The sequence below is a fragment of the Diceros bicornis genome, chromosome 28, assembly GCF_020826845.1.
Source record: "Diceros bicornis minor isolate mBicDic1 chromosome 28, mDicBic1.mat.cur, whole genome shotgun sequence".
In the NCBI taxonomy this organism is placed as follows: domain Eukaryota; kingdom Metazoa; phylum Chordata; class Mammalia; order Perissodactyla; family Rhinocerotidae; genus Diceros; species Diceros bicornis.
This window is the reverse complement of record NC_080767.1, coordinates 36,482,961-36,510,549: the sequence shown is the minus strand read 5'-3', so window position 1 is coordinate 36,510,549 and position 27,589 is coordinate 36,482,961. Positions and strand designations below refer to the sequence as shown.

At 57.9% G+C, this 27,589-nt stretch overlaps 4 protein-coding genes across 16 annotated transcripts in view; 3 read left to right on the top strand and 1 right to left on the bottom strand.

The window, feature by feature from the left end:
* The window catches only part of ZER1 (zyg-11 related cell cycle regulator), a 29,040-nt gene extending 22,816 nt beyond the window's left edge, over positions 1–6,224 (top strand). For 2 of the 3 annotated variants that reach the window (XM_058524205.1, XM_058524204.1), the window contains exons 14-16: positions 335–432; positions 2,090–2,192; positions 4,503–6,224. In XM_058524205.1, the coding sequence (XP_058380188.1) occupies positions 335–432; positions 2,090–2,192; positions 4,503–4,560 (259 nt within the window). In that variant the 3' untranslated portion in view covers positions 4,561–6,224. The remainder of the gene's footprint in view (positions 1–334; positions 433–2,089; positions 2,193–4,502) is intronic. The other variant, XM_058524206.1, reaches the window with a different exon arrangement.
* DYNC2I2 (dynein 2 intermediate chain 2) overlaps positions 1–27,589 on the top strand; it is an 88,885-nt gene that overhangs the window by 12,845 nt on the left and 48,451 nt on the right. The gene's annotated exons all lie outside the window — the stretch shown is intronic.
* On the top strand, positions 8,979–13,202 carry ZDHHC12 (zinc finger DHHC-type palmitoyltransferase 12). Of its 7 annotated transcripts, XM_058524213.1 has the most exons (7): positions 8,979–9,169; positions 9,469–9,617; positions 10,526–10,611; positions 11,502–11,638; positions 12,006–12,083; positions 12,205–12,371; positions 12,555–13,202. In XM_058524213.1, exons 1-7 carry the CDS (start codon positions 9,113–9,115, stop codon positions 12,874–12,876), a joined length of 996 nt encoding a protein of 331 aa, XP_058380196.1. In that variant the 5' UTR covers positions 8,979–9,112; the 3' UTR covers positions 12,877–13,202. The 7 variants fall into 7 exon arrangements, with proteins under 7 accessions (XP_058380196.1, XP_058380199.1, XP_058380202.1 ...); XM_058524216.1 differs by lacking the exons at positions 8,979–9,169; positions 10,526–10,611 and adding an exon at positions 10,386–10,520 and having other exon boundaries at positions 9,599–9,617; XM_058524214.1 differs by lacking the exons at positions 8,979–9,169; positions 9,469–9,617; positions 10,526–10,611 and adding exons at positions 10,023–10,170; positions 10,386–10,520.
* On the bottom strand, positions 13,134–24,940 carry PKN3 (protein kinase N3). 5 transcript variants are annotated; one of them, XM_058524199.1, is made up of 23 exons: positions 24,528–24,940; positions 24,177–24,375; positions 22,248–22,488; positions 21,898–22,043; positions 21,378–21,489; positions 21,177–21,304; positions 20,778–20,961; positions 19,225–19,371; positions 19,032–19,141; positions 18,777–18,920; positions 18,288–18,363; positions 18,034–18,202; positions 17,427–17,529; positions 17,255–17,322; positions 16,863–16,926; positions 16,624–16,715; positions 16,044–16,220; positions 15,263–15,325; positions 15,048–15,124; positions 14,223–14,365; positions 14,029–14,136; positions 13,780–13,860; positions 13,134–13,669 (listed from the first exon to the last, which is right to left on the bottom strand). In XM_058524199.1, exons 1-23 carry the CDS (start codon positions 24,899–24,901, stop codon positions 13,457–13,459), a joined length of 3,219 nt encoding a protein of 1,072 aa, XP_058380182.1. In that variant the 5' UTR covers positions 24,902–24,940; the 3' UTR covers positions 13,134–13,456. The 5 variants fall into 5 exon arrangements, with proteins under 5 accessions (XP_058380182.1, XP_058380183.1, XP_058380184.1 ...); XM_058524200.1 differs by having other exon boundaries at positions 24,324–24,375; XM_058524201.1 differs by lacking the exon at positions 24,177–24,375 and having other exon boundaries at positions 24,528–24,620.

Genomic DNA, 27,589 nt, shown 5'->3' with positions numbered 1-27,589 from the left:
GACGTGCAGTCACACTTTCTTCTGCTTCCGGGGTCCTTCTCCCCCTCCCCCCAGGCTGGGTCTCTCCTCCTTGCCAAGGTCCCCAGTTTCTGCACCATGTTGTCTGTGTCCTTCCTGCCTCCCTTACATGTCCACGCTCTTCCCTGCTCTCACAAGGGAGAGCCGTTGTGGAGCTGAAGTGGGCTGAAGTGGGCAGATGCCCCCGCATCCCCTGCGTGCTGCTGGCCTGCTCCCGGTTTGCCATAGGCCTTCAGGGAAGGGAAACCTCCAACAGGAGAATATGCGCTCCCCCGACCCCCAGCATCAGAAGTGACCTTGATTTCTCTTCCTACAGGTCGTTTGAGCCAATTCTTCGCCTGCTTCCCCAGGGCATCTCCCCCGTCAGCCAGCACTGGGCCACCTGGGCCCTGTACAACCTCGTGTCTGTCTACCGTGAGTACTCACTCGTCCTTTGTTCAGACACAGGGACACGCACCAGCTGAAAGCAGACTTGCCCTCAGGGAGCTTATAATCCAGGCGGGGAGCGTTAAGAGAGCTGGCGTCTGTGCCTCAGTGCACAGCCCTCCACTTTCCAGCATCTGTGGGATGCCCAGCATAATGGCTGGCCCCCGCCTCATCCCCAGAAGAAGGCCTGGCAGGCGAGACGGCCCATCCAGAGTTCCCAGACAGCTTTCTTCGTGCTTCCTGCTTTTGTGCGCATGAACAGTCATAAATCCCCGTGCCTTCTGCAAGGCAGAGTAAGACCAACCCAAACAGAACCAACCCCTGAGGAAACAGACGTCCGAGAGAACAGGAGAGAGCCTTAAAACAGCTCTAACCTATTTCATCAAAGAGAGCCCCCTCCCATAGAAGAGCCTGGACTGTCCCCGGCTTGGTGGCTTTGGGGAGAGGAGAGGGGGCAGCACTAGGAGTCTGATGGCAGCCCAGGTTTGACCTCCAGTTCTCTCCCTTACTGCTCATGTGGCCTCATGCAGGCTATGTAACCTCTCTGTGCCTCAATTTCCTCATCTTTAAAATGAGATAATAATAGCGCTTACCTCATAGAATTGCTGTGAAATAAGACATGTAAGATGCTTACAGCAGTGTTTGGCACATACCAGCTGTTCAACACGCGTTAGCCTTTTTTAGCGTTACTTGAGGTTAGTCTTACTAAAAAGTAGCACCTTACCTCAAAGAGCCAGCATAGCACGGAGGAAAGAGCCCAGAGCTGGGACTCCCTTGGACAAGCCTCTGGAGGGACTTTGGATGAATGACTTCATCTCGCTGAGCCTCAGTTCTTTCATCTGTGAAATGGAGATGATGAAAACAGCTCCTTCTCCATAGAGGTGCAGGAGGTCCGTTGAAATGCCCTGTTCTCCCTGGAGTATAAAGCCCTGGGTACGAGCACTAGAAGGTTTTTTGTTGGCGTGAACCATGAAACCACCCAACAGGAAGGCATAGTGGCTCCAACCTGGCTGGTCACCAGAATCACCTGGTGGTATTTTGTTAAAAATACAAATAAATAGGGGGCCAGCCCGATGGCGTAGTGGTTAAGTGCGCACGCTCCACTTCGGCGGCCCAGGGTTCACAGGTTTGGATCCTGGGTGCGGACAGACGCACCACTTGTCAAGCCATGCTGTGACGGCATCCCACATAAAGTACAGGAAGATGGGCACGGATGTTAGCCCAGGGCCAGTCTTCATCAGCAAAAAAAATAAATAAATAAAAAATACAAATAAATATGGGTTCCTGGATCCGTTGAATCAGAATCCAAGGGCAGGGCTTAGTAATCTGTATTTTTACAAAAACTTCTCAGAGAATAGAAATCACTGGTTTGGGAGATATTTTCCATAGGGTGAGCTCTGGAAAAAGTGAGACTGCATACCAAAGTGGGAAAGAGCTTTTTGCAAGGACTCACCCCTTGCTTCCCCCAGGTGGACTCTGGCACTCGGGGCCATGGCTCCTCCCCGGATGCAGCAGGGCCCTCCCCCAGGCCTGCATGTTCATCCTCCCCTCTAGGAGGGCAGTCCTCGCAGCAAGGGTGGGTTGCTGGGCCTCAGGATGAGAGATGACCCACTGTGATCACCTTCTGTCTGCCCCTACCCCACAGCGGACAAGTACTGCCCCCTGCTGATCAAAGAAGGTGGGATGCCCCTTCTGAGGGACATGATCAAGATGTCGACCGCACGGCAAGAGACTAAGGAAATGGCCCGGTAAGAGACAGGCAGTGGACTGCTTGGGGAGTGAGGGACGCAGCGGGGGCCCTCTGGTGGTTAGGAGTGGCTGAAATTCGGAGTTGAGTGTGGAGGTGGACAGCTTACTGGTGTCCAGCTGGGGCCTCCCTCAGTGTCGTTTCCACCGCAATGTGGTCAGAAACCAGATGATCAGGCTCTGAAGGGAGCATCATTGCCCTCATTTGTAAGCTTCATTTTCTTTTATTCCTAACAAATTCCATCCTCTCATCACTGGACATTAGCAAGTCAGGTCAGAATTTTTCATTTTTTTTTTTTTTAATTTTTATTTATTTATTTTTCCCCCAAAACCCCAGTAGATAGTTCTATGTCATACCTGCACATCCTTCTAGTTGCTGTAGGTGGGACGCGGCCTCAGCATGGCCGGAGAAGCAGTGCGTCGGTGTGTGCCCAGGATCCGAACCTGGGCCACCAGTAGTGGAGCGCGCGCACTTAACCGCTAAGCCACCGGGCCAGCCCAGAATTTTTCATTATTTTTGGCCGAAGACATTCCAGCTAAAGAGAGGACACAGCGTGGTAAATAAAGTACATTCCAGAAATCAGGTGGGGCAGGGCACCAATAAGTTTCTGATGTGAAGGCCCCAGACACAACAGGCTTTCACTACAGTGTCTGAAATCTCAGTGGCTCTGACCCCGCCCGGATCAGCACAGGAGAGACTCTCAGGGACGATCCACGTCACCATCAGCATTAATGACCTTGCTGCTCCTGGATCCATTCTAGAAGGGACTGTAGTTAAGTTTACCCCAGATCCTTACACCACGTAGAATAGAGTATCCTGGAGGAGGGGCCCGGAGCTCAGAGGCTCCCCCAAGACGATGGCTCACTGGGCTGGGACCGTCAGCTGGTTCTGCCATTATTTTCAGCCAAAGGCCCTACTTAAACATGAACTGACAGGGCCGGCCCTGTGGCTTAGTGGTTAAGTGCACGCGCTCCGCTACTGGCGGCCTGGGTTCGGATCCCAGGCACGCACCAACACACCACTTCTCCGGCCATGCTGAGGCCGCGTCCCACGTACAGCAACTAGAAGGATATGCAACTATGACATACAACTATCTACTGGGGCTTTGGGGGAAAAAAAGGAGGAGGATTGGCAATAGATGTTAGCTCAGAGCCGGTCTTCCTCAGCAAAAAGAGGAGGATTAGGATGGATGTTAGCTCAGGGCTGATCTTCCTCAAAAAAAAAAAAACAAAAAACATGAACTGACAGATTTGTCTGAGTTCGAGAATGGTAAAATGAGTGGTTCTCAAACTTAACCTTCCTAAAGAATCACCAGGAAAAATTGCTAAAAATGTACAAGCCCCACCTTAGATTTTCTTTTCTGGTGGGTGTGGGAGGTGGGCCTGGGAATATTCATTGTCAACAGGGATCCCAGGAGATTTGAGAAGCACTGAGTAAGACAGACCCATAACCTACCCCAGTCTGTTTGAGTATCTCTGTAAGACCTAAGATGTGTATCCGAGCTGGCCGGCCTGTCTGACCGTGGAGTGTGAATAACACCGAGAGGGTGCTTAGGAGAAGTCACTCCAGCTGTCCACAACTCCTGTCCACTCCACGCATTGGGACACCTCTTGAGCACATGGAGGCTGCAGTGAACACACCCCATCCCAACCAACCCAGAGCCTTCGTGTTGAATGAGGCCATCCAGGGGCCAGGGTGACACCTGACAGCAGTGGGGCAGAGTTCCCAAGGGCCACACTGCATTGGGCGAGAGACTTGAGATCTGAGTGCGAGGGATGGTTCCCAAACACTGTGCTGGGTCCTGGCCACTGCCGGGTGTCAGGGGCCCTTGTGCAAGCACAGCTGCCCCAGCCCCATCCGGATGGCCAAAGATCAGGATCTCGGGCGAATCTGATGTGCAGCCAGTTTGGGGAGCCCTAGGAGACTTTGGGGGAGTAAAAGGCCTGGGTATGTGGGGAAAAGGTGAAGAAGGAAGACGCTGCTGAAGAAAGGACCAGAGGGTTTTGGAGGTCAGGCCTGAGCTGATTGGGGGAGCACCTAACCGCAGATGCCCTGGGGCTGCGAGGTGGGGGAGGGGCCGTGGGGAGGGAGGATGGGAGGACAGGGTGCTGAGGCCATTCATGGCCACGGGACCATTTCCTGGGTCCTCCACACGTGCCAGCCACTCTGCCAGCACTATGTACACATCCTCTCGGCACCAGCATCACTGTTCACAGTTGCTAACAAATCCAGCAGCTGGATCAGCCAGGAGGGGCCGGGTGCACCCCGACCCATGCCCGCACCGCAATCCTGTCTCTCCTGTTGTCTGCAGCAAGGTGATGGAGCACTGCAGTAACTTTAAAGAGGAGAACATGGACACGTCCAGATAGAGGCCTAGGCCTCCGCCCCCACGGCCGCCGCTGCTCTGGACCACGAGGCCAGAGGAAGCGCTCTCAAGCAGCCCAGCTGGCAGACCCCCCCCCCGGGAGCCTCCCACTGGATGAAGGGACACAGGGGGACTTTTGCACAACCGACGCTTTTCCTTAACATTAGTGAGATATATATATTATATATATATATTATTTTTTTTTTTGGTTAGGAAGTGTGAAGTTTTGTGTGTATGATTTCTGTACAAAAACAAAAGAAACACTCCCTGCGTCCCTGCAGCTCCTTGGCCATTCTCGAGCCCCAGCTCAAAGCCTTCATTGCTGCCACACTCACTCCCACCCCGCCAGACTCACGCCTCTAACGTTGTGAGTGTCCGGTCCCTTCCCCATAACCTCAGACCCTGGCCTTGCTTCCTGTTAGGAGAGGCAGCAGGCTGTCCACAGCCCACTCCAGCTCCCTCTCCCACCTGCCAAAGCCTGGGAACCCCATCTGGGTTCCTAGGTGCGGCTGATGGAGTTTGGGATAAAGACTAACCCCACTGGGTCTCCCCAATGCCTTGGTGCTCCCAGCTGTGGGCCATCTGGGACAAGCAAGCGAGCTGTGCCGAGGCCAGGCCCAGGCAGCCCCAGCCCCAGAGGACCCTCAAGGAGCGGGGCTCCCAGTGGCCCTGCTGCTCTCCGGCCACGCCTGCCTGAGGCCACGCTGCTATGGAGGCTGCATCCTAGTCTCCCACCAGGTCCCAGGCTGTTGAAGCCTCCAGCTGAGGGCTGGTCAAGAACTCAGGCAGATTCCATTGCTCCTCCTGCCAAACATGTCCAGAACCAGCCCCAGCCCTGGAAGTCAGCACCTTCTGGGGCCAGGGGCTTGCTCCCTCCCTCCCCAGCCCCTCGTCAGCCCGCAGCACCCAAGGTGCCCAGGCACCCCACCAGCAGAACTGAGCCTGCCTCATTCGCCCCTGCCTGCCCCACTGCCCAGAGGACCCCACACCTCTCACAGGCAGGAGGTCCCCACGCCAGCCCTTCCCAGCAGCAACAGGCAGACAGCCGCCTCCAGACCAGCACTTGGCAAAGCCTACAGTGGCCCCACTCAGCCCTCCCGAGCACCCCCACCCCGCTCCCAGGCTTTACTTGGAAACTTCTGTGCTGTGTTCAGAGAAGTGTGAGCCGCAAACGTATCTTGAAATATCTTGTGGTCCTCTCTCAACGTAATTCCAAATTGCTTCTCGTGGGACAGATGGAGGTGAGGAGGCCCCTCCGGAACAAGGGGTCTGAGGAGCAGAGCTGACTCTGCAGGCAGCCACTGGGGGGTAGCTTCTCTTCCCTCCTCTTTCCCTGGGCCTGGTTTTGGATTCTCCTAGCATTTCTGCCTCTGGACAGAACAGGCCGGATGAGCAGCGCAGGGAAGAGACACCGGGCCTTTTTCTCCTGGAGTCTTTCCCTCCCAGCCCTGGGAAGGGGGCAGCTGCCCTGTGTTCCCCCAGCTTGGCAGATGGGCCACATCTGCCTCTCCCTTCCATGCTCACGTGGCCTGAGCCAGCCCCCGGGCAGAGCTCACGTTGCATTGCTTTATCACCTGGGGCCTGGGTACATGTCTGTACTTTGGGATGTCACAGAAATACATTTTTGTGCAAAGTGGAGAAGAGCAGAGTGTCTTTTTTGCAAATGGAATGGGGTCAGGAGAGGGGCTTGGGCCGGCTCGGGCAGTCAGCCTTGAATGTGGGTATCTGTGGCGGGGAGGGTGCACTTGGTCGGTCTGTGTACCCAGCCTGGAGGACCAGTCGACTGCAGCCTGGGGACAGGTGGCAGACCGGGCTGGAGTACCTATTTCCTCTGTGCTCTTTCCACACCCCTGTGCCCAGACACTGAGGGTACAGCTGGCTACAGACCAACAGGGCCCTTGCCCAGGAGGGTTCAGTCTGATGGTAGAGACAAATGTGAAATAGGAGATTATGACCCCATGTGCAACAAGCGGGGAGAAGGGAGCAGAGGCAGGGCGCCTCCTGTGGGCTGGTGGGAGGGGGTGAGGGGTCAGGGAAGACCGTGGGGAGTCAGCTCAGGCAGACCACGTGTGGGGAGAAGAGGTGGATGGTGCTCCCGACGCGGTCACCGAGGCCTCTCACCAGAGGAGACATGTGAGCTGAGTACAGAGAAAAGACAAGGCTGCCAGGCCTGGCCATGAGGGGCTCATGGAAAGAGATTCCTAGACAGAGGCCCCTCCTGGGAGAAGGGCCCCGCAGGGAGAAGCACGAAGCAACCCGGGTAGCAACAGCTGAGTGCAGGGGTGAGGACACAAGCAGGAGGGGACGGAGAAGTAGCTGGGACTGTGGCTTTGCCCAGGACGGGCCTGGTTTACACCTGTCGCCCCAGTGTAAGTATCAACAGTGCCCCCAGTGCCCCTGAGGGACTACTGAGGCTGCACCCAGTGGGGGAGGCTATCGCCCAAAGAACAGTCTGGGTGCTGGGACCAGATCAAGTGAGACCACTCCCACACGTGCCCTGTGCCCAGAGACAAGATTCTCTCCTTGACCAAACTCTAGCTTGGCTCCTCTGAGCCCCCTTCGGACTAGGTCCCAACCTTGACCTATAAAAACTAGTACAGGCTCTCAGCACAGGTGATTTCATCCACCCTGCTTCCCCTACATTAAAAGACTTAAACAGGGTCGGCCCCGTGGTGTAGTGGTTAAAAGTTCCATGTGCTCTGCTTTGGTAGCCCCAGTTCAGATCCTGGGCGCGGACCTACACCCTCGTCAGCCATGCTGAGGCAGCAACCCACATACAAAGCAGAGGAAGATTGGCACAGATGCTAGCTCAGGGTGAATCTTCTTCAAGCAAAAAAAGAGGCAGATTGACAACAGATGTTAGCTCAGGGTGCATCTTCCTCAGCAAAAAAAAAAAAAAAAAACTTAAACACCGACATAGTTTCTAACAGCTCAATGTTGAATCCCTAGGATGACTCCAGCCCCCCTTAAAGTGCCTGCCTGAGAAAGCTCAAGGCTGCCAGAAGAATCGACTGTCTTAGCCACCACTGAAGATAGGCCCCACACACCACCCCATCTTAGTCTTAGAGTGTTTACTAAAAAGGGCTTACAGCTGTGAATCCTCCCTCTGTCCCTTTAAAATGTATTTATATCTTTTACAATTCAGGAGTGTTTTTCTCAAGGACCTGAAAGCCATTCCTTTAAAATGTAATCCTCAGGAAGGATCGGGCCTCTGCCTCCCAGTCTCTGTGGGAGGATGAAAGCCTAACTTAATTATCGCCAGCTAGCAGACACAGCTGGCCTCGGCAGCATGTACACTGACCAGCCTTTGTAATTGTTCACTTCCCTGAGTCTGTTCAAGCTCCCGCTGTCCCCTCTCTCCACTCCCTCCTTCTCCCTTTAAGATGCCCAGCCACCTCTGTACAAATCAGAGTTGCATTCAGTTCACACTGGACCCTCTTCCTTACTGCAGTAGTATATTGCAGATTGAAATCTGTCCTAGTGCTTTAACTAGTGTGTAACTTTGTTTATCTTTGATACCAGCACAGTGACTGACTCATGGAAGCTTCAGGATTATTCATTAAGTGGATAATGTGCTGGAGGTCTCCACTCAGCACACTAAGTCATGCACCCATTGCAGTAATCAAGACTGAGCTGTAAGTGACACTCAACTCAAACACCTACCCAGGTTAGTCAAAGGTGGGAGGGAATTCATTGACTAATGCAACTGGGGAACCTAGAGTTAAGATCAGCTTCAGACATAGCTGGATCTAGGGGCCCAGACAATGTGGTTAAGACTGTCTCTCCCGGGGGCCAGCCCCGTGGCTTAGCAGTTAAGTGCACGCGCTCCGCTACTGGTGGGCCCGGGTTCAGATCCCGGGCACGCACTGACACACTGCTTCTCCGGCCGTGCTGAGGAGGCGTCCCACATACAGCAACTAGAAGGATGTGCAACTGTCACATACAACTATCTGCTGGGGCTTTGGGGAAAAAAAAAGGAGGAGGATTGGCAATAGATGTTAGCTCAGAGCCGGTCTTCCTCAGCAAAAAGAGGAGGATTGGCATAGATGTTAGCTCAGGGCTGATCTTCCTCATAAAAAAATAAATAAATAAAATAAAATAAAATAAACTTTAAAAAAAAAAAAAGACTGTCTCTCGCTCCCTCTTTCAGTGCTGCTTATCTCTGTGTCTTTTTATCAGCTGGCCTCATTCTCTCCTGCTACACTCTCCACACAGTGTGAAGACGGCTGCCAGTTGCCCTTAAACCCTATTCCTTGTACTTGAGATCCAAAAGAATGGCCCCTTCTCTCTCAGCGTCTATACAGTACTCTCACAGAATGACTCTGATTGGCCCTGCCAAGTCACATGCCCACCACCTAGGACCAATCACTGGCGACAATGAGATGGGGAACCTTGTTTGGCCTTCCTGGGTCACATGCCCACATCCTGTCTCCTACCACCGTATGGACTGGGGGTCACAGTTCTTCCAGAACTGTGGATGGAAGATGATGGGGAAGGGGTGGGGAAGAGTCACTTCCCCAGCAGAAAAAGGGATGCTGAGCTGACAAAAACAACAGATGTCAGAAGAGTGTACTGGAAGAGCCAGGAGGGGGCCAACCCGAAGGAGACAGAAGGTGGATGTTGGTATCAGGGCTGAATGGGGAAGGCCCTGAGGACACAGTTGAAGGAGTGTGAACAGTGAATGATGGGGTTTCATCTTAGAATAGCCTGGAGCCTCGGGTTGGGCAAGTCAGTCTGGCAGGGTGTAGGTGCTGGCTAAGAGCCGGGAGACAAGACAGTCCTGTGCTAGACGCTGTATTTCCATTATTTAATCCTCCCAGCCACCTTAGGAGGGGGGTACTATTATCATCTCCATTATATAGACAGAAAACAGAGCTCAGAGTGGTTCAGTAACTTGCCCAAGCTCACACAGGTAGGAAAGCGCAGTGCTGGTGTTTCTGACTCTGCCCCAAGTTGGGCCCTCCACGGAATCTGCACCACAGACCACATTGCTCTCGTCCCGTTTGCCATATCTGAATTGAAGAGCAAGGCGGTAAGAGTGCCACCACAGAGCAACCTTGGGTGAGTCCTGACCCCCTCGAAGCCTCAGTCATCACATCTCTGAAACGGGCAAATTCCACAACCGAGAGTCACAACAGACACCTGGCTCTTCGAACGGGCCAAGGAATTGCACGCATGCGCGAGGCTGTGGGGTTGGGGCGGGGTTGAGAGCCCAGGGGGCGGGGCCGAGGCTCGCGCCTGCTCCCCGGCTCTCGAAAGTTACCTGGCTGGTATGGGCTGGGGTTGGGGGCGGTACCGGCTGCGCGCGCGCCGGCCCCGCCCTCGGCCTCTTCAGGCACCTGTTGGCTCGAGGGCCTACACGGCCGCAGCTGCCATCCAATAGGTAGCCTCCCTGGCCCAATCCGGCCCCGCCCACCTCCCGGATCCACCAATCCCCGGCTGGCCGCGGCCCCTCTCCCTCGGAGGGACCGGCCCTCTGGGCGCTTCTTCCGGGTAGGGCCCGGGGCAGAGGCGATGGCGCCCTGGGCGCTCCTCAGCCCCGGGGTCCTGGTGCGGACCGGGCACACCGTGCTGACCTGGGGAATCACGCTGGTGCTCTTCCTGCATGACACCGGTGAGCCGGACCTCGCGCGACCCCGGACCCACCCGATCCCGCGTGGTTCCCCAGACCTTTGGGTCTCACTGGGTCCCCTGCCGAAGCCCCAGAGATCCTGGGATTCACCCCATCTCCGCCAGCTCCTGAGGCGCCCGCCCCATCAATTATTCCAAGAGCCACCTGCTTTCCGCCTAGTACCCAGCTGATCCCTGATTAATCCCAGCATCTTCCAGATCCCTGCCAGATGCCCTGTCCATCCCAGGACCCGTCCGGTGCCCACCAGATCCGAGGACCAACTCGAGCCCCATCTCCCCTGAGCCCGGGACCCACCCGATACTTCCCAGGAATTGACTCCCAACCTTCCTTCCGTAAGATTCCGAGGATCAACTAGATCAAGGACTGGCATCCCGCCCACTCCAGCGGCCACTAGCTGCCCAAGTCCAGGCTCCCCACCCTCAGGCAAGAGAACACACCCTAGGCGTAGGCGAGCGGCCTGTCCCCCACGTCCCCATCCTTCCTCCTTGCCCCGGTAGCACCCATTCACCCCACCGACCTACCCCAACTTCCATCCTCTTTACCTGCCACAGGCTGCCTCCAGCACAAGTTCCCACGGCAGCCCCCATTACCCTCTCACTCCAGCCTCAGCCCCCGGACTGGGGGGTTCTCACTTTCCTCCCAAGACCTTCTCAAGTCCCCTCCACCGCCTTAGCCCTTAGCCTAAAAACCTGCTCAGTCTCCCATCAGAAAGGACCCCCCACCCCCCTTCTTTCTCCACTCTCTTTCACAACCAAGCGACAGTGGTTTTCCACACTCTGCTGCCTGGCTGTCTCACACCCCTACTCCTCAGGCCCCCACCCGCCCCAAATCTTCAGTCACCTCCGTGGGCTGGACCATTTCTGGCCTGGGCCCCCCTCGCGTCCCTCTGCAGCGTCTGAGCCTGCTGGCCCCGTCCTCCTCTGTGTCTGTCTCTTGGGCATCCCAGACCTGGCCAGTCTCGCCCCATTGAGGAGACAGAGGTGGGGACCCCTCCTCCCTCTGCCCTACATCCAGTCAAGTCTGGCCCCTTCACTCCCTTACTCTAGCAGCAGGACTTCCAGAAACAGACCTCACCCTACAACTTTCCATAGTCCCCTATTGCCCTCCAGAGAGTGCAGATGAACTGCTTTTTTGTGCTGTACCTGAACTTCTCCCTCCTGCATCCTATGCAGTGGCCACACCTGACCACTCACTGAACCCCGGCTCCAGGCCTTTGCTCAGCCAGGGACACACTCCCCACCTCCAGCTGCACCCCGACACGCCCTCCTATTCGGCCCGGCCCCAGCCTCACTCTCCTCCCTCGGCCTCTTCAGCTCTGCGGCAGTGGGAGGAGCAGGGGGAGTTGCTCCTGCCCCTCATCTTCCTGCTCCTGGTGCTGGGCTCCCTGCTGCTCTACCTGGCTGTGTCACTCATGGACCCCGGCTACGTGAATGTTCAGCCCCAGCCCCAGGTAACCAGGGGGCCTCTAGGGGCCTGAACTCCCACCAACAGGGGACCCAAGGGCCCAAAAACAGTATCACGCCAGGCTGTGTGCAGAGGGCTTTCCTGGAGCATCTCAGTGAATCCTCTTGCCAGCCCTAGAACCTCATCCTACAGTGAGGAAATTGCCAAGGCCCAGAGAGGGGAAGCTACTGGCAAAGGTCACACAGCCTTGCTCAGTCCAGGGCACTCCGCCCCACCCCACCACCTCCATTATGCATGAGATGGGCCCCAGAATGTGCACACCCAGAGCTAAGCTGACCCCCAAGGGAGACGCCCACCAGTGCCATCTGCGTCCCAAGGGGATCCCCTCTTATACCCTGTCCCCTACTTTTCAGGAGGAGGCCAAAGAGGAACAGACAGCCATGGTCCCTCAGACCATCCCCCTTCGGCGCTGCAGATACTGCCTCGTGCTGGTGGGTATGCAGGGACCTCCGTGGGAGGGGTCCTCCCCAACTCCCTCCTGCCCCAGGGCCTTGGCCTCACCCCTCCTCCAGGAAGGCCTCCCAGATTCAGGCCCTGACCTCTCTCCCACAGCAGCCCCTGCGGGCCCGGCACTGCCGTGAGTGTCGTCGGTGCGTCCGCCGCTACGACCACCACTGCCCCTGGATGGAGAACTGCGTGGGGGAGCGCAACCACCCGCTCTTCGTAGCCTACCTGGCGCTGCAGCTGGTGGTGCTTCTGTGGGGCCTATACCTGGCGTGGTGGGTTCCCCCGCCCTGGGTGTAGGGGGAGGGCGGGCAGCGGGCACCCATAGGGTGCGGACAGGGCCAGAGCTCCATCTTCAGGGGCCTCGGACCCCCTCCCAAATGGCCTGCTCGCCCGGGCTCCCTGGGGCACCCCGCCCTCCCCCAGCTCTGCATCCCCGTCCCTCTCCTGCCCTGCAGGTCTGGCCTCCGGTTTTTCCAGCCCTGGGGACTGTGGCTGCGGTCAAGTGGGCTCCTGTTCGCCACCTTCCTGCTGCTGTCCCTCTTCTCGTTGGTGGCCGGCCTGCTCCTGGCCTCACACCTCTACCTGGTGGGCAGCAACACCACCACCTGGGAGTTCATCTCCTCTCACCGCATCGCCTACCTCCGTCAGCGTCCCGGGAACCCCTTCGACCGCGGCCTGATCCGCAACCTGGCCCACTTCTTCTGCGGCTGGCCCTCGGGGTCCTGGGAGACCCTCTGGGCCGAGGAGGAGGAGGAGGGTAGCAGCCAAGCTGTTTAGGGTTGCTGGAGGCAGGGACACCATCTTGTGCCTGAAAACCGGAGGGGCGCACCCAGCCGGGGCCGGCCCTCAGAGGGCCTGGGGCTCCTCACTCCTGCCCAGTCCTCCCAGGCCTCAGAGCTGAACCACAGAACCCCGGCCTCAGTGGGCAGTCCTGCCCTCTGAAGGAAGAACGGGAGGAAGAGGACCTGCGGGGGGCTCAGACACAAACGACCCAGGCTTCTGAGACCCCCACCCACCTCCCGAGGCAGGCTGCCTCCAGTGCAGTTTTATAACTTTAATAATCCATAAAGCAAGTCAAGTATTAAAAAACAAACCAAACTGCTCCTCGCTGTGCCACCCTTTGTGGTCCGGGTCTCGCTGGGAGGCAGAGGAGGGGTGGGCAGTTGGGGGGGAGCACTCTGCCCAATGACTGAGCCAAGCCCGTGACGGCAGGCCTGTGGCCGCCACCTGAAGTCCCCAGGGCTCATAAATACCAGGCAAGGCCTGGGCCTCCAGGGCAGGGCGCATTGGTGGGCAGACGGGTGGGTGAGCAGAGTCTCTCAGTCTGGGGGACAGGGGCAGACATGCCCGGAGGCCCTCAGGGCTCCAGGAATCGCTCTGACACGAAGTCGAAGTCCCGGAAGGCAGCCTGCTGGCGGGCGGTGAGGGGGCTGCGAGGGTCTGGCGGGGTCAGGGCAGGCGGCAAGCCCGTGAACTCGCCCTCAAAGTAGCGCAGGTCTGTAGGGCCACAGAGGGTGGGCACGAAGGGGGGCCGGACGGTGCGGGCGAGCAGGGCCTGCCAGTCGGTGGTCTGGGGGCAGGGGAGAGGTGCCTGAGACGACGGGACTGGCAGCCCCCGTGGTCACTCCATGCTTCCCACTGTGCCAGGCGCCTGGGACCACTGCAGCCCTGGCCACTCACCCTGAAGAAAGGCTGTGTCTTGATCTCCTCAGCATCCTGCTCACCCGCCCCCAGGCGCTTCTCCGGGCACTTCTGGAGGAGCTGGGCAAGACACCAGGTGCTCACTTACGGCTCTCGGCCCCAGGCATGGCCCGCCACCCCACATATCCCAAGCGAGCTGGGCCATAGGGCCCCGAGGATGGGTGGTGGCGGGCAGCCCGTGAGCCAGGAGCAGCTGGGCGGCCCAGCCCTGGACCCTGCACTGATTACCTTCTGAATGAGCTCGAGCCCTTGCACGGACAGGAAACGGGGATATGGGGCGTCCGCGTTGACAATGCAGTCAAACACCTCCTCCTCAGTGTCCCCAGGGAATGGGCACTGCAGGGATGGGGGCTCAGCAGGGTGCGTGGGCCACCCCCACCCACCCCGACCTAGAGGCCCCGCAGCCCCGGTCCAGCACTCACCTCGCCCACCAGCATCTCGTAGAGCAGCACACCCAGCCCCCACCAGTCCACGGCCCACGTGTAGGCCTCCTGGGTCAGCACCTCAGGGGCCAGGAACTCTGGGGTGCCGCAGAAGGTGCTCGTCCGGTCCCCAAAGCCGATCCCTGCAAACCAACATCCATACCGATGCTGGCTCAGTGTGTCTCATCCATAATAGCCTCTGTGGTTGTTAAATCAACAGCCAACCCTTATGACCCCATGAACCGAACCCTGTGCCAAGCCCCGCCCCATTCCTCGGAGATGGGAACGGTTTTTATGCCATCTGACTGATGAGGAAGCTGAGTCCCAGCCAAAGCTCACACGCCAAGGTCGCTCAGAAAGCAGAACCTAGTGCCCTTTCCCAGCTCCGAGCACAGGCTCTTCCTCTGGCCAAGGGCAAGCTGGGCTCTTTAAGAGCTTCTAGGGCTGGGGGCCGGCCCCGTGGCTTAGCGGTTAAGTGTGTGCGCTCCACTGCTGGCGGCCCGGGGTTCGGATCCTGGGCGCGCACTGAGGACCACTTCTCCCGCCATGCTGAGGCCGCGTCCCACATACAGCAACTAGAAGGATGTGCAACTATGACATGCAACTATCTACTGGGGCTTTGGGGGAAAATAAATAAATAAATAAAATTATAAAAAAAAAAAAAGAGCTTCTAGGGCTGGGAAGAAGGAGCCATATGTCCACCTAGTCCCTGGAACAAGGGCCCAGGCAAGATTTCCTGGGGGATGTCACTTGCCCACAGCCCTGTTGGCCTGGGCTGGGTGAGCAAGGCTGGAGGACATGGGCTCCTGGACAGGTGGCACCCACCTTCCTTACATAGCCCAAAGTCCGCGATCTTCAGGAAACCCTGGGCATCCAGCAGAAGATTATCCAACTTAAGGTCCCTGAGGGCGAGGGGGGCAGATCAAAGGGGCTGAGAAGGGCCAAGGCCCAGGGAACAGCGGCCTGGCCCCAGAGCAGCCCAGGAGCTGGGCAGCATCTGTGCCCTTCGCCCACTCCCCAACATCTCAGCAACAAGTTACCTGTAAATGATCTTCTTCTCGTGTAAGAACTGCAGCCCCAGGACCACACAGGCCAGGTAGAACCTAGAGGGGGTGGTGTAGGGGGGACTCAGACCCAGGACTGCAGGGGGCAGGGCAGGGAGACACCGGGATGGCCATGGTCTGGAGACCCCCGGATGTCCCGGCCAGAGTCAGATGTGGGTGAGAGACTGGGTGGGGCTGGGACTCCTCCAGACAACGGCCCCAAGGTTGTCCCAGGGTTGCTGCCTGCTAACGGCCTCCCCTTCCTGGGCTCTTAGATTGTGCCAGGGACGAAGCTGAGTGTTCTCACGCCCATTCTCCCAGTCTCCTCCCAGCAGCCTGCAGTTGATACTCAACACGCCTGTTTTTCAAATGAGGATCTGAGACCCCAGGTAAGTGATACAGCCAGGGTCACACAGCTAGTGGCAGAGCTGATACGCAAACCCAGCTCCAGAGCCTGCATTCTGGTGGGCAAGAAATAACTCCAGCCACCAGTCACTTACTCTTCCCCGGTCCCTGTGCTCGGTAATTATTAATGTTGTGCTCTTCTATGCAACAAGCCTATGAAATAGTTATTATTAGCCCAGTTCACAACTACATACACTGAGGCCCAAGGTCACAAACGCTGTGAGAGTTGATAACCAGGATTTGAACCAAGGCCTCCCTGACTCCACGTTCTTCTGCTGATGGGTGCCCTGGAGGAAGCAGGATGAAGGGGGCTGGGGAAAGGGAACCAGGGAAGTCTTGCTGGAAGAGGCAGTCAGGCGGGATGGGAGCTCACCGGGCCTGGGGCTCAGGGAAGACGTCCTCATGGATCTGCATCATGAGGTCACCACCGGGCGCAAACTCAGTCACGAAACAGGCGTGGCTGGAGGTCTGGAAGCAGGCAAGGAGGCAGAGCAGGAAGGGGTGGCCCGTGCGGCCCACAGCCTCCAGGATCCGCTTCTCGCAGTACAGGCTGCAGGGGAGGGCATGGGTTTTAGAGGGAAAGAACACCTCCACTGGCCGTGCCCTGCCACCCATGCAACACCCCTGGCTCGCTGGATCTTCAAAGTGCCCGGCAGTTAGAGGGATTGTTTCTATGTATCAAGGGCTCACACGGGTCCTTGCACCCGCACAACCACCACTGCCACCGTCCCATTTTACAGAGGAGGAAACTGAGGTGCAGAGAGAAGAGGGGACCTGCCCTAGGGCACACGGTTCACAACTGCAGGTGCTAAAAAGAGAACCCAGGCCTGGCTGGCCCCACAGGGTCACCCCTTCAAAGCCCCAAGAGCATCCAGCTGCCTCCTGGTGCCCACAGCCCAGGCCAGCCATCCTGGGTACCTCCCCGGGTCTGGTGCCCCAGCCTTCCCGCACACCTCTCTATCTCATCCCGGCTCAGCACCTCCTGCTTCTTCAGCGCTTTGATGGCATAGTACTTTCCTGTCCCCTTGAACTGGACCAGGAGGACCTGGGGACCAGAGACAGGCTAGGCTCCAGCGGGCAGTACCGGGGAGCCTTCACTTCCCCCGCCCACTACCCCATGATCACAGCGGCCCCCTAGCTAATGTGCTGGGGCCTGCCCGCCCCTTCCACTGTGCCCTCCTCAGCCCACTACCTTCCCGAAGTGTCCCCGGCCCAGCACAGCCAAGCAGCGGAAGTCCTGAAGCCGAGGGGGCTTCCTGCAAGAGAAAGGGCACAGGAAGCCCCCTGGACAAAGGCTGGGCCTCCACCAAGAGCCGCTCCAAACCTCCACGCCCAGTCCTAGGCTGTCCCCACCTAAGGGGCAGGAGGGAGAGGGGGTAGAGAGCCTGCTGGGGGCTCCTAGGATGGTAGCTGCCCGGAGTCTGGCATACGGCTGGAGCTCAGTAATGTGGGTCCAGTGAGTAAGAACCCGAGAGCGAGCCAGTGAATATGCCAAGGAGCTGCGGGGCGATGTATGAATGGACATGTAGACCCTCAAGTGAGTGGACGAATGTCTCAGACATGAAGGTGACCTTAAGGGGGTACCTGGTGGCTGAGGCTGCTGGAGATGGCCCAAGTCGAGTCCTGGGCTCCACGTGGGGGCGTTTGATTTGCTGTGAGGGCAGAGGGGCTCATGGCAGAGTGGGGCTTCCTTCCCTCTTTCCTTCCAGCCCTGCCACCCCACCCCGGCAGCCCCCAGGGCTACCAGCCCCCTCACCGGCCTCTCCTCAGGGGTTGGCTCCGGGGGCAGGTATAGGCGCGGGGGCTTGGGCGGGGGCCTCATCTCTTCTCCCAAGGGGGTCTTCTTGGGTGGGAAGTTACTGTGGGGAGGAAGCAGACACATGGCAGGGGAACAGGCAGATGGAATAGCTGGGGGGGCGGACACACAGCCATGCTGAGACAGACGTCACAGAGTGAGCAACGGGGACAGAAAGATAAGACACCGGACCGGCCCCGTGGCTTAGCGGTTAAGTGCGCGTGCTCCGCTACCGGCAGCCCGGGTTCGGATCCTGGGTGCGCACCAACGTACTGCTTCTCTGGCCATGCTGAGGCGGCGTCCCATATACAGCAACTAGAAGGATGTGCAGCTATGACATACAACTATCTACTGGGGCTTTAGGGGGAAAAAGGAGGAGGATTGGCAATAGATGTTAGCTCAGAGCTGGTCTTCCTCAGCAAAAAAAGAGGAGGATTAGCATGGATGTTAGCTCAGGGCTGATCTTCTTCACAAAAAAAAAAAAAGAAAGAAAGATAGACACCGACTGCCCCTGGAGAGAAGCGGACGCCTCAGAGAAGCAGGCAGCCTGGGGCAGGTGGCTCCTCACCTGGGTGAGGCAGGGGTGGCGGTCCCCCGGAGTGTGGCCGGGGTCTGGGGGCACACTTTGGGGGGGCTGATCGTGCTTGGGGAGCTGCAGGGCGGCAGCAGGCTCATGACCAAGCGCCCCCAGGCTGCCATGCTGAGGTTCATCTGGGAAGCCCTCAGAAAGTCCTGACCTGGGGGCAAAAGGGAGGCTCAGTCCAGGACCCCATGACAGGCCCTGCCCTGCTCCCTACGCACACAGTCCTCTCCTCTCCACACCTCTGCGTTTTGAGAAAATGCGTTTCTGCCTCTGCAGCCGGGGCCTCCTCTCAATGACGGGGTCACAGAAGGTCACCTGTGGGAGCAGGGGGCAGGGCTGAAGACCCTCCTACCCCATCTGCCATTGGCACCGCCCCTGCCTCCAGGATCCCAGCCTGAGCCTCCAGTGTCAATAGATGCAAGAGCCAGAAGGACCCAGAAAGATGGATTCAACATCCTCATTGGTACCAATGGGGAAACTGAGGCCCAAAGAAGAGAGGCACTTGTCCAGGGTCACACATGAGGCAGTGCAGAGTCAGGACAAGGACGCAGGCCTCTAGACTCCTGTAAAGGACTGGGAATCCTGCATTCCTGGAGACCTCCTCCCTCCAGGCCTCAATTTCCACTTCTGTGCACAGGGGGGTCGCACCGTCTTGAAGGCCCTTCCAGCCATCAAGCTCCGATGGAGCCAGGGGCCTGTGAGGTCAGAAGGCAGGGGCCAATGGGCACCTGGGCAAAGAGCAGGCCCTGTGGCACCAGGCTGAGGGACAGCTGGTGACAGGCATTGTCCAGGAAGTCCTCCAGCCGCAGGAAGGCCACGCCGCACAGCTGCCGCCAGTCCCGCCAGTGTACCCCAATCTCCAGCTCTCGGGCCTACATCAGGGAGGCCAGGTTGAGGGGTGGGGCACAGCACCAGCCCCTACCTGGCTGGCCTTCCACCCCGTGGCCCAGGATGGCCCGTGATGGCACAAGGGCCAGCCTCACCCGCTCCAGGGGGACGATAAAGGTCTGGTCCCAGGACTGCTTGGCCACCAGCCCCCAGCCCGTCTGGCCCACGACACGATTGTCCACCTTCAGCACGGCCAGCACCTCGCCTGCAGCGCCAGAGCCAGGGCTCAGGGCAGGCTGTGAGTGGGTGTCCTTTGCTGCCCCCCAGCTCCCTGTGCCCCCTACTCACTGGCCAGCTCGCCTCCACCACGCTGCTGCTTGGCCCTGCCCCGAAGCCAGCTCTGGGGGGCGCTCCCGGCCAGCGCGGCCGCCGGGGAACGTCCAGGCACGGCTGACAGCAGCTGCTCACAGCCCAGGAGGCGGACCTGCAGCGTCCCTGTGGAGGAGCATGAGGAAGGACTTAGTGCCATCCTCCCACTGCCACCACCAACGGGCCCCTGGGACCCCAAAATGCTCTCCTTTCCTGGAGGCGGCTAAACCCACACCCTGCCCACGTCAGGCCTTGGCAGCCACCTGCCACCCTCCAGACAGACCAACTGGCCCTCCCCTCCTGAGGACTCTCTTGTTGGGGAAAGGAGGGGGACACACAGACAGAGGAGCGAGACTCAGATCTCAGCCAGGCCTCACGGAGCCACAGGCCCTGACGACATGCTGCACAGGGCTCAGGGCGAGGCAGGGAGGAGAGCTCGGGGAGCAGAAAGCCTGGCTGCCTGTCTTGTCTCCCATCCTCCTTGGGCCTCAGTTTCCCCATCTATACAGTGGAAATGAGTGCCAGCTCTGCCCCACCTCCCACAAAGCATATTTTGCCAACAAAGTGGATTCATTTTTAAGGTCATTAGAGTTTTGTCCCTCAAACGGTAGAGGAAGCAGTGGGACTCTAGCCCTAAGAGCACCATTTAGGGAGTCTGGGCCTGGGGCTTGTAAACAAAGGCAGTGCTCAGAGTTGGAAGATCATCTTAAGAAGAACAACTCGAGGAACTGGGGGGTTTAGCCAGGAGACAGGATTCGGGTGGCCCTGAGTAACTGAATTCTAGGCCTTTTAACGAACCATTCCCCTTGCCTTCCCCAACTTGTCTACTTTGCTAACTCCCATAAGCCCTTCAAGGCCAACCTCAGATACCACCTCCTCCAGGAAGCATTCCTTAATTCCCCAAGGCCAGGTGAGGGGGCCCATCCAGCCCCTGTACTTCCCCTTTTTAGCTCTGCTCACAGTGGGATGTGGCCTGTCTACCCCTGCACCATTACTGAGTGGGCAGGCGCTGGGCTCTCTAGTTGGCATGGTCTCCCAGGTGGGAAGCTCAGGGCTTCCAAAGTCGACACACTCAGATTATCTGTTGATTGCAATTCGGCTGCCGCTACAAGGAGACAGATTCAGCTCAAGATAAGAAAGACCTTTCTAACAGTCTAAGCCGCCCAGGACTGGGTACTAAGGCCTCCAGGGCTGTGAGCTCCCTAACACTGGCACTTGAAGCATTATCATGGGTACTCATTTAAATAATAGCTTCATTGATCGTGAGCTGACTGTGCCGACTCTGTGTTTAGCACTTCACATTCAACAACTCACTGAATTTTCACAGCAACCCTATGACGTAGGTGCTGTTATCATCCCCGTTATATAGATGGATAAACTGTGGTTCAAAGAGGGGATGTCAGTTGCCCAAGGTCACACAGCTGGGGAGGGGGCCAGGATTGGAACCCTTCTCCAAAGTTCTTCCGCACTGTGTTTCAGGGTCCTCTCGCAAAGGGAAGGGGAGCTCTGAAGTGGGAGGGACTCCCAGCTACCTGTCATGGCAGTGGGCTTCACAAGGGTCCCTGAAGGCTGGGGGTTCCCAGACACAGCAGTCCGCAGCTCCCGGGCCACTCTGCCCCGCAGAGGGTGGGCAGGGGGCAGTCTCTCCAGCAGCTGCTCCAAGGCCAGCCGCAGGAGGTCCAGTTTCTGGGAGGACTCCTGGAGCTGGGCCTGAGCCTGCAGAGGGGACACAGGCAGTGGGTAGTGGCCCAGGGAAGATTGGGGCGGGGGGCCACCTGGAGACAGCCCTCCCGTGAGGTCTAAACAGAATGTGCCTCCTCTTTGCCATCCCACACAGCCAGCCCAGGCGTGCCCCCTGCCGCTGCAGAGGCTCATATGAGAACAAGCAGACCCTCAGAGAGGAGCAGCCATGGGCGGGGCCAGGGTCTGACCTCGGCCAGCGCCTTGCGGTCCTGCGCGCGCCGGCTACCCAGCAGCTTCACCACGTTCTTGGCACCCTCGGCCACAGCAGCCTCGACGTGCAGTCGATGCCTCAGCTCCTCTGCCAGCAGCTCAGGACCTGAGAGGAGGGGGTCAGCCCTCAGGCCCATGCCCTGCTTTGCCCTGCCCATCCCCACTTCTCAAGGCCTCACCTGGTTCAGGGGACCCACTGGCCTCCAGGCTGCTGATCTTCATTCGCAGCAGGGCCACCTTCAGCTGGCTATCCCGCAGCATCTGCTGGGCAGCTGCCAGGAGCTTCCTCTCCTATGGGGTCATGACATAGGCCCCATCAGACCAGGGCTAGCCTCCCCTATCAGACCAGGGTTAAAGCCAAGCCTCCTTTGTTAGACTAGGTCCAGGGCAGAGCCTCCTCCATCAGACCAGACACGGCCTGAGGTCAAGCCTCCCCCATCAGATCAGGGCCGAGCTCCCCACGTCATGCTGGGAGTTGGGCCGGGGGCTGGGATTCTCCCATTAGACCGGTGTGGTGCCCTCTCTGTTAGACTAGGGGTTCGAGCCACGCCTTCCCCACCAAGCTGGGGTCGGGGGCTCACCCAGCAGACTAAGCGGTAGGACTGTGTCTCCCTTACAGAGTCACAGCTAGGTTAAAGGTCCCTGTCAGAATGGGGGCTGGAGCAGCGCCGGTCTCTCCACCAGCCCCGGGAGCCTCACCTTGGGCGTGCCACTGGCGCACGTGCGGGTCATGTTCTCGGCCCCCTGCTTCACCTTCAGTTCCACCTGCAGCTGCCTCCTCAGGGCCTCCAGGAGCCCGGCCCTCGGCTGCTCTGCCGGTGGCCGGGGTCCTGAGGCCACAGGTTCTGTGCGCATGGAGCGTGGGACACATGAACCCCTCACCAGAGCCGAGAGCCCCCTGTGGCCTAGCTCTCTCTTCCCTGCCCCTCCTGGGCAGGGGCGACCTGAGGCCCTGGGGGTGCGGATCTGAGAATGGCCAAGGTCAAGGCCGGGGAGCTGGGTCGGCAGCGCCTCCCGCCCCGAGGCGTCTGCTCTGACTCCTCACTCACCAGCCAGGCCGGGCGAGGGGCTGGGCAGCAGAATGCGGGCGTGCAGCTCCCGCAGCTCCCCGTGCAGCTGCTCCAGACGGCGGTTGGAGGACCGCAGCAGCTGCTGCACGTGGCCCAAGTGGCGGCGGTCGGTGGCCACCCGCCTCAGGTTCTCCACACCCTCCTTGATTTTCAGCTCCTTCTGGATGGCCCGGCGGATCACCTCTTTCTCATCCTCTGGGGGCCGCTGGCCCGCCCCAGGCTGTGGAACGGCAGAGGAGTCATGCCACTCGGTCCCCCGCCACTGCCCTAAGCTCCCCACAGGTGGAGGGGGAGGAACGGCACCCAGGACTGACCCGCAGGGTTGGGAAGCATCTCTGACCTCAGAGCTAGGACCCCTAAGCCACATGTAAACCCTAAGGCTATTTCTCCAGCCCACGCTCCTGTCCTCTGCCATTAGAGAAGGGTCAGGGGAAAAACTGTTACGTTTATATGGTGTGACTGGGTGCCAGGTTCTGTTCTAAGAGCTTTGCATACATTAACTCATCAGTCTCCACAACAACCCTACGAGGCAGGTGAGGCAGGTGCAGGCATTATCCCCATTTTATGGATGAGGAAACTGAGACACAGAGAGGTCAAGGAATTTGCCCAAGGCCGCAACACGGAGAGGGAGACACCACCATCTCTCAGGCCCTAGCCTCTGCCTGCCAGCCACGCTTAACCAGGCTGCTCTTAGGCTGGGATTCAGGCTAAGACTCAGGACCAGAAAAGGGCTAGAGATTCACCCAAGGTCACACAGAGAGGGCAGCCGGAGGCCCAAGCAGAGGCCAGGGCTGTCCCCTGAAGTCCCAGTGTCTCAGGTGGCAGAGCAGAGGCACAGAGAGGGGATTTGAGGAGGTCTTGGGGACCCACTCCCAGCTCAGCTCCTGGGAGGAAGTGGAGGCTTTCTCATTGCTTCACCCCAGGTTGGAGCAAGGAAGAGGAAAACCTCCTTCCAAGAGGCCAACATTTCAAACCAACCGGGGCCAAAGCTGACCTCAGCCCAGGGTAACCCACAATGCCCCCCACACAGGGACTCTGGCAGGGCCTCCACCTTACCTCTCCGCCATCCATCTCCGGAGCCCAGTGGAAGGGGTGGCTACCCGAGCCTCAGGGACCCCCTACCCCATGCCTCCACTGGCCTGCTGGCCGGTCCTTGGGAGGCCAGGGGCAGGGGCGGGGCTCAGGAAATCCTTTGAGGGCCCTAGGCCAGAGGGCCAGAGCCAAAGGCCCTAGCAAACAAAGATCCCACAGAGCTGGGGGCCCGGCCACCGGGGTCCTGAGTCACCCAGCCGCCGCTGCTGGGCGGAGGTTCACAGGAAATCGGAAAATGTGTACAAGCCACTGCTGGAACAGGCGGAGGGGCCTCCGGAGGAAGGCGGTGGGAGGGGGCAGACGTAGCCCCGAAGGCTGCCCAAGCCTGGGGTGGGGGCACTCAAGGAGTCTTGTGGAGGACGCCTCACCCTCAAGCATAGCCCACGGTCCTGTCTGCTTGGCGCTGGAGCCCCGCCATGTGCACACACCCCTCTCCATTTCTGCTCTGCGGCCGGGACCCTATCTTGTACACAAATGCCCACGCCCTCGTTTGCTCTGGGCTAGAACTCCACCTCTCCCTCCCCAATAACAGACAAGCGCACAGCCTTGGCCCCTGCGCCCATGCGCACCTATTGCCAGCTCTGGCAGGAACCCCGCCCCTCGCCATGTGGGCCGGAACCCTGTGTACCCGAAGGTTCCCGCCGGGGCGCTGGGCTAGGCCCCTCCCCTTGGCGTGCACACTCCCCGGTGCCCGAGTGCTGGGGAAGGACCCCCCAGGTGCGCGAAGACGGGCCCCTCCCGGAACCCCTTCTGCCTGCGCACACATTCTTCTCCCCCGAGGACGCCTCCCCAGGTGCCCGCACGGTAGACTCCTACCTGGAAGAATCGATTTTGGGAAACTTTGGGGCCCACCCCGGTGGCCCTCACTGCGGATTCGGACGTGCTCATGGACTGGCCTGACTGGAGGTTCTGAGTCACTCGGGGGTGATTTGGGGACGTTTCCAGGGGGCACGAACGACTTACCCCCAAAGCGCAGGTCTGCACTGCGAACGTGTAGGGGGGCCCGGGGCAGGGGCTGGGAGGGGATACGGGGAGTGGTTGGGGGTGCGGATCTCGAGGGCGGGGTTGAGGACGCGGCGGGAGCTCGGGGCGCCCGGGGCGGTGAATGAGGCTTCCCCGCCCCCCTCGGCCCGCGCCCACAGCCCGGCCTCTCCGGGCGCGGTTCACCTGCCGCGGCGCCCCCTCCTCCATGGCGCCGCTCCGGCCGCTCGGCCCCTCCTCTCCACCGCGCAGGTTCCGGAAGCCCCGGCTCCTCCGCCAGGACTTTCAAACTTGAAACTTCCCGGGAAGCGGCGGCGGAGCCGCGGGATCGGGCGCCCCCTCCCGAGGTCCGCTGGTCCTCCTGGACCTGGGACCAGCGCCGCCTCTCGGCCGCGCCGGATCGCGCCCCGGACCCCACTCCCGTCCCCGAGGCCCCAGCGCCTCCCCCAGACCCGATGTTCCGCGGGATTTGGGGCCAAGCGCCCCCTCTTCTGAGGCCGTAGTTCCCGCTCCATGCGACACTGACCCCCGCCGCGGCATAGGAGGGCAGGAAGGGACATTTCCCGGGCGGGGTGCTCTAGTTGCCCCGCCGCGCGCCCAGTGGAGCGCGCCCGGATGGGGACAGCGCCGCCTGCCGGCCGCGGGGCGCTGCCTGTGTGGCCGGTCCGCTCCTAGGAACCCCGCCACCGCCTGGCTCCTGCTACTGTCTCCGTTTTGAATGTCGTTGGTGTAAAATGGGCTAATCCCAAACCTGTCGCCCCAACGGACTGGTTAGCCCTGTCTAGAGTCAATATAAGAATGTATACGTCTGAAAAAAGTAAAACCTCACCCAAATTAAGCCAAATTACAAGTCACAGATGAATAAACCAAACGTCTCTCAGTCCCCCATCACTTGACCAGACTTGAGCTTTCTGGTTCAGCCAGTTGCACCTTTGTCCTAAAAAGCGCATTTAAACAGAAGACGCATTTACAGCTTGAGACATAGCCAGTCTCAGAAAGCATCCAGCCCGCACTAGGCGAACTGGCAGTGGCTTGCGTGTGTAGGGGATCCGGGTTCTTTACTGCCTAGTCTGGGGCTGTTTAGCCACTTCCTGGCATGGTGTGCTCACCAGCACTTGGTGCCAGGCTTCATGGAAAGAGCCTGGCCCAAGGGGCCAGAAGTGAGTAAGGGTCAAATATTGAATGTGGCTTATTTGCTGACTTGGCATGGGCGCCGTCCAGTGCTTTTACTGAAGGAAATCATGTCAGTTTCACTTTGCCTGGACCACCTTCCTCACGATGGACTGGCAAGTGAAATTGGCAAGCCGTCGACAGTCCTGGGTTGTCTTGCACTGGGAAATCAACCAAGTGGCATCAACAAAGGCAAAGGCAACTTAGTTCCCTGGGGGACATGCCTACACCCATCATCAGAGGCTAGTGACACTTTTACACATAGAGTTGTTGAGGGCTAGACATTAACACATAGTAGGCTTTTCTAAACTGGGGTTATTATCAAGCTGCCCTGAACTGAATGTTAATTAACCATAATTTAGAAGTAAAAAGACTATCAGTTTCTTTTTTTTTTTTTTTTTGTGAGGAAGGTCAGCCCTGAGCTAACATCCATGCTAATCCTCCTCTTTTTGCTGAGGAAGACCGGCTCTGAGCTAACATCTGTTGCCAATCCTCCTCCTTTTTTTTCCCCAAAGCCCCAGTAGATAGTTGTATGTCATAGTTGCACATCCTTCTAGTTGCTGTATGTGGGATGTGGCCTCAGCATTGCTGGAGAAGCGGTGTCGGTGTGCGCCCGGGGTCCGAGCCTGGACCGCCAGTAGCGGAGCACGCGCTTAACCGCTAAGCCACAGGGCCGGCCCAAGACTATCAGTTTCTGACTGCAGGTTATAGGTTTGAGGAAAAAACGATGAATCAAACTAGCAAAGTTCCCCCTTTCATGAGGGTGTCTATGTCCCATCTTGAGGATCATTTATCCACTGCGACAGCCAGAAAGCTGAATTAAGCTGAATTATGTGGAAGAACTCGAAATGATTTCCCAAGTTTGCTGTGAAGTGTCTCACTGCCTCACCTGTCACTCAGGGAAAGGAGTTGAGAAGTAGCAGAATCCATCCATCTTCCCTAATGAACCCCAGGCTGGACAAACCTACAGGGAAACCAAGTCCTGGGCTGATGGATGGGTCTGACCAGATAGCTGCGTCTTATGTCTGATGGTGATGGTACTTCGTTAAACTGCAATTCTTACGTGAAACTGAAGTTCACGTTCAACATCCAGTGGATAGTGAATAGTGCAAACCAATTCCACAGGTAATTGGCTGTTGAACTTGCATCAACATCAACTTGAAAGGAACCTAAAACTTCCTAGCAGGGTACATAGGAAATATTCTTCCCTTTCTATACACTTTTTCTTCTCAATATTGCAAATCTCAATCCATCTACATTTCCATTTGCCTCTCTTGGGTAATATCTGAGTACACAAGGTCACCAACTAATCACACAGGCACACACCCTCCACTTTTAAAGTCCTCTGTATTCTTGTTCTAATCACAAAACTGCAGTCCTTTCCCTCAGACTCGTTAAAAAGCAAACTTGTAAGTCTTCATAAACACAGCTGCATATTCAAATGGGAATGGTCACTGCTGGGGTGGGGATAGACTTTTCAAAAGGCTAAGATGTTGTCCTCTTTAAACAACTGAAATGGCTATTCATTCATCTCCTAGAGAACTTGTCTCAATCTTCAGGAAATCCCGAGTCTTCACTTTTTGCAATAGAATTCCATTCTTGGCAATAGCCATAAAGAGTTCATAGCAAAATCTAACAAAAAAGAAAAACTGTTTCTGGGACTAAGTGAAGCCATGAAACCAGTTGTATTATAAAGCAATAATGATAAAGATTACCAAATTAATCCAGAAACAATTGTCTAGGAATCCTCTGAATCCTCTAAAAGGCCCCCAAAATCCATCAAGAGTCAAAACCTCATAGCTTTTAGCAGCCAAACAGCTGATACAAGTGAAGTAAGCCAGAGGTAAAGCAAATGTCAGCCGACAAGATACCTGGGTTCTCTGTGGACCATTTAAACTCTACACTTTAGAGCCAGAGTTGGGTGAAACAGTTAAGGGCTTGTCACGGAGGTCAGGCAGTAAGGTTAAGTCTTTTAGAAATCAGGACATCACTGGAGACAAGTAACTTCAACTGCAGGGATGGTCTAAAATAGAATATTCCTTAAGGTTTTGAAATTAAATGTAGCGACAACCTACTGT

Coding starts and splice junctions, on each gene's coding strand:
- ZDHHC12 (XM_058524213.1), top strand. CDS start 9,113: ATGTCAGAAGAGTGTACTGGAAGAGCCAGGAGGGGGCCAACCCGAAGG. Junction 9,170..9,468: donor CAACCCGAAGGAGACAGAAG/GTGGATGTTGGT, acceptor AAGCTCACACAG/GTAGGAAAGCGCAGTGCTGG. Junction 9,618..10,525: donor CCACCACAGAGCAACCTTGG/GTGAGTCCTGAC, acceptor TCCTTCCGTAAG/ATTCCGAGGATCAACTAGAT.
- PKN3 (XM_058524199.1), bottom strand. CDS start 24,901: ATGTCCCTTCCTGCCCTCCTATGCCGCGGCGGGGGTCAGTGTCGCATG. Junction 15,326..16,043: donor TTCCCTGAGCCCCAGGCCCG/GTGAGCTCCCAT, acceptor CACCCCCTCTAG/GTTCTACCTGGCCTGTGTGG. Junction 13,861..14,028: donor GGCTCGAGCTCATTCAGAAG/GTAATCAGTGCA, acceptor TGTCTTGCCCAG/CTCCTCCAGAAGTGCCCGGA.